Source organism: Leptodactylus fuscus, chromosome 1, assembly GCF_031893055.1.
Source record: "Leptodactylus fuscus isolate aLepFus1 chromosome 1, aLepFus1.hap2, whole genome shotgun sequence".
NCBI classification, from domain to species: Eukaryota; Metazoa; Chordata; class Amphibia; order Anura; family Leptodactylidae; genus Leptodactylus; species Leptodactylus fuscus.
In genome coordinates, this window is record NC_134265.1 from 50860125 (window position 1) to 50870714 (window position 10590).

Below are 10590 nucleotides of genomic sequence, written 5' to 3' on the forward strand. Positions count from 1 at the left end.
TTGTAAAGGAGGCGGGGGAGTTGAGACACTGTGCGTCGCAGATGAAGCGAGTGACGTCATGCAGGAGTGTGGCGTCACCAATGCCATACCTCCCAATTTTTAAAGAGAAGAAAGAGGAGCAAAATGTGCGGCGCGCTCTGCAAATTTGGCTCCACCCACTTTTGTTGATTCCACCCATTCTCATTCATTTATCATGTGCTCCCACACAGTACAATCCTCCTACAGTCACCCGTAAATTATATGTCCCCCCTCCATCTCTCCCCCAGTTTCATATACACCCTTCCTTTGCCCCCAGTTTCATGTCCCCCCCTCCATCTCTGTCCCCAGTTTCATCACGTTCTCCCCCTTCATCTGCCCACAGTTTCATGTCCCCCGTCTCTGCCCCAGTGTCATGCTGTTCTCTCCCCACCCCCTTCATCTGCCCCAGTGTCATGCGTTCCCCCCTCCCCTTCATTTGCCCCCCAGTTTCATTGGGCCCCCTCTATCTTTGTCCCCAGTTTCATGCCGTTCTCTCCCCACCACCTTCATGTTCTCCAGTGTCATGCTGTTCCCCCCCCCCTCCCCTTCATTTGCCCCCCAGTTTCATGGGCCCCCTTATGTTCCACCTTTATATTTAATACAAAACAAACACTTACACTCACCTTCTATCACTCACCTTCCATCGATCCCCCGACGCTCCTCTCTCCAGTCACATACGCGATTAAAGCAGGAGCTGTGAGTTCAGCTCCTGCTTAGCTCCGGCCCGGCTTGCGTGTGTAGGCGTGATGACGTCATCGCGCCTACACACGCAAGCCGGGCCGGAGCTTTAAAGTAGGAGCTGAACTCACAGCTCCTGCTTTAATCGCGTATGTATTCCAGCTCATCGGCGGACGGACGCCGATGAGCTGAAATCGTGACAGGCAAGTGCCGGGGGGCCCCCAGAGGCTCTGTGGGCCCCGGCACTTGCCCGACTATGCCGTGCGCTGATGCCGGCCCTGCCTAAACTACACATATGGCAAACTAGCACAGGTATAGGAAACCTAATGTTACCTTAATATAGAGATGTAAAATAAGATCCCATTAAAGCTCACACTCACCCCTACCTACCCTTTCACCCTCTATGTTTAGTCCTCTCCCCCACCCACCTGTCCCACTAACCCCCTCCCTCCTCCTCCTAACACACATACTATAGGATCGCCCCTGTGTATACATTCTATAGTCTTCTGGTTATATACTCATAGCCTTTTCTTTGTTTTTTAGGTTTTTTCTTTTAGTCTTTTCTATAGAATATGAGGGTGTGATATCTGAAACCTGCACAGTATGGCGGAGATATTACTGAAGGATAGCCTTCAGGAATGTGTGCAGGGCGAAGTATTGTACGTGTGCCCAATGGCGAGATCTGATAAGCCACATACTGCACTTTTATGGGTGTTTTATATACACAGTGTGAATATGTACAGATGAAACAGTTGGTCAGTGAAGGTCTCCAGATCCGGATCTTCATTCATAGCTCCAAACAACTGGGTCTTATAGATTTTCACATAGAATACAAGATTAGATGTTTCTGCTGCCGGCCCATGTAGCGTAATCCATGTGTGCAATCCATATTCTACATTACATAAATCCATATACATACCAAAGACTTACACGGAGTACTTGCAATCCGGTAGCATTAGTCAACTAGCATTTTGTGTTTCACCGGAGGGCAATACCTCTGTATGATGGCAAGCACGGATCCACATCATGAGTATGTGCATGACTTCTTTGGATTGGGCTACGCTGGCATCCTGTTTCCTTTTTTTTTTTTTTTGCAGGAACTATAACTAATATATTTTGCAATAGATTTTGACAGATCCCGCTGTTTGATAATGGGTCCATCCTGTTCCCATTATTTTTACGGGATAGAATACTGCAGCGTGTTACGCTATTCTGGACGCCAAATAACAGCCTTTTCCCAGATCACTAAACAAGAAGTCCAGAAACGATGGCGCATTTCTCCTCTGTACTATCTTGGTATTGAACCCACAAATGGCACATGGAGAGGGGTAACCAGAGCCTCCCAATTGTTCAGTGTTTATTAAAGGTCACATTTCAGAAGTGATTATTCATTACTGGAAGTCTTCCCAATGACATCTGGTCTTGCGGAGAGAATTACATGGGGATCTGTGACTAATAAACCTTACTGACAGTGTAACAAAAGACCATTTCCACAGTTTCACTTCCATTCTACGGCCCTGGTACATGACCAGTCTAATGCTTCTAGGGAGCAAGCCTTGCCTGGGTACTGGCATGTGTATAAGTAAAGATCACCTCAAATCTGGTCACTGTAGTATGGCTGATGTTGGCCATAGTTTGCAATGGAATAGTAAGGTTAGAACGGACTGTGTAGGAGCAGAGGGAGTGTTACAAAAAGTTATTACAAAAAGAAATATATTACAATGGAATCTCCCAAAGTCATAAGGCAAGTATTAGGATTTATTTTTTGTATTCATTTATTTTATTTATTTTTTCTCCAAAGCAACCTTATACGAATATTGTGCGCATGCGCATTAAATACTAGTTCACCAAATACAGTAAGTCAGACAGGCAATATGATGTCTATCGGGGTCTGCAGACCACCCATCACTGGCAAGAAGGATCAAACACACTGGATGCCACCATGGCTGTAGAGTCAGTAGGCCAAACACCAACTCCGACTCCCCAATTTTTCCACACCCTGACGCTCCTTCCAACTCAGACTTCTTTATAAATGGTAGAAAGAGTAAAGATTCTCTAATTCAGCAAAAAATCCATTGATTGAATTCCTATTAAAGTACATAGGTAATAGACTATGTATCTAATCTGAGGCTACATGCGGGCTCAGTGGTTAGCACTGCAGCCCTGCAACGCTGGAGTCCTGAATTCAAATCTCGCCAGGAACAACATCTGCAAGGAGTTTGTATGTTCTCCCCGTGTTTTTGTGGATTTCCTCCTATTCTACAAAGACATACTGATAGGAAAAAAATGTACATTGTGATCCCTATATGGGGCTCACAATGTACATTAAAAGAAAAACTATGTATCTAATTATACAATATTAATAAGTGTGTAATAATCAATTGCTTTATTGTGATGTCGGTAACACTCTTCCGACTACACCCAAAACTGGACCCAACCCCAGCTTTGTAACTCCGACTCCACAGCCCTGGATTTCGCCATACCCGATCTTTTGTTCCTGATAGAAATTATTCACTGAAAGAGGGGTCTGGAAACTGCTTATCAAGCCGTCATTGAAATTGCAAGTTGGAGAGATGATTTAAAGGGGTTGGCCATATCTATCTGCCAAATATTTGTAATGTGCTTTTCTCACACAAGGGACTCAAAGCGCAGAGCGCATTGTGGATTATTGATTATTGGCTTCCGTACAGGCGCTCATCCCCTACACCTACAAGGGTCAGTTGTTTTTATGGGAAGACAATTTACTTATAAGTGTATAGTATTGGTATGTGGGAGGAAACCCATGCAAACAGGAGGAGATCATACAAAGTCCATACAGATGTTTCCCTCGGTCTGATTTGAATCCAGGATCCCAGTACTGCAAGGCAACAATGACATAACATAATGAAGAAAAAAATTATAATATATATATATATATATATATATATATATATACATACATTTATTTATTTATTTTACTGTCCTACTAACTTCACAGCCCTGGGCGTCACTGGACAGTACGAGGACAAGAACTACTTATTCACGCTCCATTGCCATCTCTGTTTGAGCATATTGAGTTTTCCATAACCATTGTTCATTTTTTCATAGCTACCAGCTCTTTGTAGGGTGAACAAGACACACTTGGTTTTGGAAGCGGTGGCGTCCCAGTCACCTGAAACGCTCCAACTAAAGCTTTAGTATGATTTCTCCCCTCATTACAGATTATTGCATGTTACCTAGTATCTGGCCAGAAGACTAGATCTATGCATTGTATGTATGGTGCCAGAAACACCAACCCGTTGCAATTTAATCTGCCATCTGCAGTCACTGTAATGGGATTATCTTCGCAGCTGTAAGGTATTAATATGATATGCAGACTAGTGCTATATTTTAATACATTTTCAACCTGTATACAGAAGGCTGGTGAACCGTGTCTATGAAATGTGTATTTTTTTCCATCACACATGTATACATTGCTGTAAGGTTGATTTCACAGTATGGTTGGAGACAATGTGATCGCTGTGTACATTACACTGGAGGGAAGCCAAGTATGTGTCACTAGGATAGTTCTGGGTTTGTCTCTGTTCCACCCCAGCTAAGCGTGTCAGCCAACCGAGGGGTCATGGATTAGAGCAGTGGTCTTGGCTCCATTTGGGGGGGAAACATGAAGACAGTGTGAAATTGTCTTATGTCTGAGAAGTGACAATATATCATGTAATACTAGTGAAAGGTATTGCTAGGTCTTTGTATTTTACATGCGATTTACAGGTGTAACTAGACGCTCCTGGGCCCCAATACACAATCTATAACAGGGCCCGTACCATGTATTATTTATAATGCTGGGGTCTTAGTATGCTGGGCCCCTTCCAAATTGTCAACTTTCCCCTTACTGGCCAAAGTTAAGGGACTGGTAGTCATATTTTTCTACGTCTTCCAGAAAGAGCGCCACACATGTTTGCATTGCGACTACTTTAAAGTGAATGGAGCTGAGCTGCAATACCAATGACAACCTGCGGACAGATGTGGTGCTCTTTCTGGAATCCTGTAATAGAATCTGAGTATTCTTGAGTTATGTTCTGCGTTTGTAGTTAGGTATGAAAATACCAACCAGTGGTTTACTTCTTAGGTAGGTACAGACCAACCTTTGTAGGTCATTTTCTGGTTTGACACTTTAGTCAGCAGTCGATCAGTGGATATCATAAAGATTTTGCAGTACTAGCACCATAGGCTTATTTGTTGGTTGGAATTGGTTTATATTGTTGGTTTTGCCCATATTAATAGTTCTTTACTCTTGTTTTCTAGGTCTTTTTCTTATACTTGGCCTCATCTTATACCCTGCTGGATGGGGATCTCAGAAGGTGATTGGTTACTGTGGACATTATGCCTCTGCATATAAACTTGGGGATTGTTCCTTGGGATGGGCCTTCTACACGGCTATTGGAGGCACCGTCCTTACCTTCATCTGCGCCGTCTTCTCTGCACAGGCCGAAATTGCCACCTCTAGTGACAAAGTTCAGGAAGAAATCGAAGAGGGCAAGAACCTCATATGTTTGCTTTAATGAGCAGAGACTGAATGGCCATGGAACACTTTAGAGACTTCTTAAAGGGATCATCATGTTTACACGGCCCACGTCTTGCATGGTTGGATGATACACCTTCACGTATGGTCATGCTCCGACTTCTTTGAGTGGAAAAGGGTCCTAAACCAGGAGATGGGACCAGAGATGTGATTGTAGTGCTCAGCACATGGAGATGAAGATTTGTGTATAGTACTTGCCAATGTTCTGATTCTTCAGCTTCCAAAAAGTCACTTTAGAACTGTATTTTCTCCTTGCGTATCAGAAAAGCTAACCGTGTATTTTTTTTTTATTATTATTATTATTTTTTGGACATTTTTTTTCCAGTTTTTCTAATTTGATGCCACTGCTTGTGAAATGTGTGTGCCACTAATCTTGGTGATTGTAAACTGGAAAATTGTACTTTTTTTCACTTGGTTCTTTATGTGGTGCAAGCGAATGTTTAGATACTTATAGGGTTAATATTTTTTTTGGTATGGAGAGAACCACTGTATTAACAATGGGAATACTCTGAATACAGCCATTGGAATTGATCTTTACAGGGGTCTTTAGTATTGGGGTGATGACAACACCCTTATAGATAGCGTCCTTTACCGCAGTATCCCTAGCAGATCGGTCATTGTGGGGGCTGAGCCACTTCACTGAGTATCACTTAATCTTTGGTGTGTTTTATGATATTGACAAAACTTGACTATTTTTAGGAAGCAGAATGGACTATCCTCTTTATCTAGGTTGTCTAGCACGCGACAGCTCCAGCATGCCCACATGTCCAGTGTTAGGCTTCCTTCCCTTCCACCTTCGTTGGAGTTTCCATCAAATTGACTGAAACTTTGATGGATCCAGTTGGACTCCATTGTAAGCCAAAGGGTTCTGTTGGTCACATTCAGGATCTGTTAGAGCATCAAGACAAGCCTTAAAGAATATTTCCATAATTTGCTGCAGGGAGCTTGCACAGGTCCTGCTCTGTAGCCTTTACCTTAAATAGACAAGTTTTAGACTCTATTGAATGTACTAACACCATTTGTGGACACAACGTACGCTATAGAAGGAGTGCAGCATTGACCTAAGCCAACGGCAAGTAATGGATTCCACAAGCTATTTATTTGCTGGGTCTGAAAAGTACACAAGATATATTTCGTTTTGTAGGTAGGGACAAAATATTTTCTATAACTAAATAAAGAAAAAGTTCCGATCTCACCATATAAGTATGTTCCAATCCCCCTGGGTGCACGGCCTTTTACCTCTGGACTGAACGAGGCAATCTTCGTATCTGAATATTCCACCAAAATATAGCAGGTCCGCACTCCTTGGGCTTGGTAAAAAATAACTTTTAATAAGCCATTAAATTAATGGCTTATTAAAAGTTATTTTTTACCAAGCCCAAGGAGTGCGGACCTGCTATATTTTTGGTGGAATTTTCTATAACTGCCTGATAGATATACTAGAAATTGGGGAATGATATCAATCTGGTTAGAAAGTTGGTGACAACAAAGTTAAGTCATGGTGCTTGTCTACTCAAGGGTGCTTGAAGCCCAAGTAGATTGGAGTCGGTCACTTGACCGAGATTCGGTGCAACAGCCGGGGAGACCAAGGAACGAGAGGTTCTGCCTCCCTAGCTGCCCTACGCATGGGTAACAACCAGGGCCCTAGGGGGCTGAGGAGTGTATTAGTTATTAAGCTTAGCCAGTTCAGGGAATAACATAATATCCAAACTAACCTTTCCATTATGGAAGATGGACGCCACAGTCTTAACACACAATATAATCATTCATGTGCCAACTCTAGTAAATGTTTACCGGGATGTTTTGTGGCCTTTAAGCATCGTCATGAATCAGTATTGCTAAAAGCCAAAGCACAACTAAGACTTCCCGCACATAGAGAAAGGAGCCACATAGTATGGCCATTGGTGGATCTTCCATTACGATTCATGCATAGTCTTATAGGAAAAAAGTGTCATTGGGTTATAGAGGTACAGGTTGGCCCCTATAGACTTCTATGGATGCACATCATAGTTCCATATATATCCAGGTTGTACAGTCATAACTTGGCAATGTGCACAAGGCGACTTCACTTTCTATAAGGTCCATTAATAACATATGTAAGAAAAGGTTAACATGACTAATAATGTATTATCACTTTCAATGGCTTTTGTTGCCTTCCTAGAATGTCAAGTTAAACAGTGCTCCATCTGTACATGCTTACACAATATGAAGCTTATGTCTTTGTCTTCGAAATTGCAAATATCTTAATCACATCATAAAACACGGACATCAAGTGTCAACATCTCTGATGTCATCTCAAGATCAAACTAGTTCCCCATGACAGATGGAGCAGAACAATGCCTTGTCTTTATGTTGTGAAACTGTGTTCTAGTAAATCTGTGTACACAAGCCATGTATTGTCTCGTGCCATAAGGTTTCTTCTTTTAACTAATCTGTAGCATACTTAAAAGAGAAAAACTAAAAAAGTTTGGGTCTGTGTAAAAAAAAAAAAAAAAAATGTGCAATACAATATGAAGTATTATGAAGTGGTGGGCTGTAAAGTTCCCCTGTGGCCTAGGTACAGTAGAGGCCTCCATGTTGGGGTGGACATAATGCACGTGGCTAAAGAACTCCGACATGCTGAATCCTTCTTTCATCTGACATATCCCATGGTGGAGAATGAGGAGGACTTCATACACCTTGTAGGCCAGTCCGACCGAAATTAGTGGGTTCGACCAACTTTTCTGGTCCCATGACTATTGATTCGCCTCAATAACTTGCCGCCTCCACTGAGCCTCAGCCACAGGTTCTCCAACAATCTTAAAAAGCTCAATGCAAAACTTTTGTACATATTCTGTAAAATTTTATGAAATGCCACAACCAAAAATTATGCTTTTGATACTGTGAGTTTGGGGTCCTTGGAAATAAGCAAAATGAGACTCTTTATAATAGAAAATAATAATAAAAAAAAAGTCAAATTAAACAGTTGTTGATGTGAGTGTCTGTATTGTTCACTATATTATTTGAGGTCTCAGATGAGTTCTTGTAAGGTTAAATTCACACAACATATGTGTTGCACTGCTGGTGTATATCAGAGGGCTCTAGCCTACTTGCCAATGTGGCCACCTTTTTGACCAAGACGTGTCGAAATCCTGCGGTATATGTTTTTTGTTTTTTTTTTGCAGATGAACACATAGGCCAGGTAGTAGAGACCTCAGGTACAGGGAAGATAACAGTTATAATGGTATTCCAGCAGTAAGGGGAGCAGCGGTGACGGCCTAATAAAAGGGTGAGAGAGGGCTTAGTAGGCTAACACCTGAAATCCAGGACTGTCCAGCTGGATCCAAGACACTGTGAAAAATTGCTGGACATCAATGAAGCCTGTAAAAGTAAAATACCGCCACTGGTTTGTTGATTAAAATACAGACCAGGCCAGTAATTTTGTTCATTGTACAGGAGTTTCCTTGCGTTGCAAAGAGACTTTTGGGCCTTCTAGGGCCTATGTCCTTGGTGCTCCTGCTATTGCTGCTCCCTCTACTATTACACCTCAAGGACCACAAGTGCTGTGATAGCAGTAGACCTAACCGACGTGCCAGAGAAAGAAGTTCTTGGGCTAAAGTAAGAGGACTTTCCTGGACCTCCGACAATGGAGAGATAGGACTCCTAATATGGAGAATGACTGTAAGCCTACCCTTCTATGGAAGCCCCCGGAGTGTATGGCTTGCTGAGATGTGCAGACAATCCCCTGAAACATTCCTCCTACTGTGATATGACTTGTAACCTGAGGAGTTCTGTATCTACAGTAAGTCTATCTGTGCCTGTGCGCTCCTTACTGAGACAGTGCCCTCAATGTGTGGACTTGGACTGGACCTAGAGTAGCTCTGCTTGGCCTGTTGTGGTTGCAGCACAAAGCGCACAACAAAGATCACTCAAAGGGCATGTGGCAGGTTCATGACCATTGCCAATTGGGAGTTTGTGAAAGGTAGTGCTCTAGAAGGCACAATGACCCATGGAAGGACATGGTATAGGTGGTACACACGTGTGGCAGGGGAGACCTACAGGGGTATGGTAGGACATGGCCTACACTCACTTTTATACAACTCAATATATCTGTTGGACGGAAACATCTTTGTCTTTCTTGTGTTCCCCTTATTACAAGCTGTGCATCTTGAGGCTTATCACCTAAATTCCTCTTTCTAAGAGGCCTCTCAGCCATTAAAAGACTCAAGAGGAGTCCGATAACAAACCTCCCACCAGTCCTGACTTCTTGATACAGTAAGTGCCCATCTGATGCTCCTTCAAGAGGGTGTCGGATGGTCCGTTCCATTCCCATGAAAATAGGGCAGGGCCTCTATTTTCAGAAGAGAATAGATTGGAAACCCCCATAGAGGTAAGAGCATCACAGAATGCTCAGAGGACATCTCCCCATGTGCATTCTGCTGCAATCTCGTTCATGTGCATAGGGTCTAATTGCATTTAGCCTTAAAGGGATGTCCCAGGACTTTAATAAGTTGATGGCATATTCTAACAACAGGACACCAATATGAGAGAGGGTTGATTCAAGGAGCAAGAGCCATACTGCACCAGAACTTGCACAGCTGTCTAGTGACTGAGAAAAGTACTGCAAGCTCAATCGTATTTACTTGCATATAGCAGATATATATACCAGCACATCTCAATAACGAAAGATTATGAAGATAATCTGTTTTCCCTTAGCCCAAACAGCGGCACAACATGGGGTATTCCTGCCTCTGTGTACTGTTTAGGACAGGTGGAATAAGTTTAATCAACTAACAAGTCTGACCTCCCCCTCCCCTATATTAGGTCAGAGAGACCTCTCCCCCCCTGTGTTAGTCACAAGAATGATCCATCTACCTTACAGACAGTAAATCTGAAAATAAAGGGAGAGAGCCTTGTGCCGCTGTTTGGGCTAAGGGAAAACAGATTATCTTCATAATCTTTCGTTCCCCCTACGCCAAACAGCGGCACAACATGGGGATCTAGCAAGAAGGTACCCCACTAGGGAGGGAGACCCTGGCAGGCCGCAGCTAAGACGGTCTGACCAAAGGCTACTGCATCGGAGGTGCGCCAGCCAAGTCTATAATGCTTAGCGAACGTGAGGTGAGAGCTCCAGGAAGCTGCACTACATATTTGGTCCACTGAGAGGGAATGCTTTTCTGCGCAGGAAGCAGATATGGCCCTGGTAGTATGGGCCCTTAGGCACTCAGGAACAGGCAAGTCTTGAGTTTGTAAGGAGCCAATGATGGCCTCCTTTATCCATCTGGACAGGATAACTTTGGATGCCTTGTTACCTTTGTTGTGACCAAATATATTTATGAGTAAGTTCTCCGACTTCC

General features: G+C 43.1%; 1 protein-coding gene across 1 annotated transcript in view; it reads left to right on the forward strand.

Moving 5' to 3' along the window:
* Positions 1-6400, forward strand: part of LHFPL2 (LHFPL tetraspan subfamily member 2) — an 84623-nt gene extending 78223 nt beyond the window's left edge. Inside the window, exon 4 of the mRNA XM_075270338.1 lies at positions 4978-6400. Within this exon, the coding sequence (XP_075126439.1) occupies positions 4978-5234 (257 nt within the window). The 3' untranslated portion in view covers positions 5235-6400. The remainder of the gene's footprint in view (positions 1-4977) is intronic.
* Positions 6401-10590: the final 4190 nt, after the last annotated feature.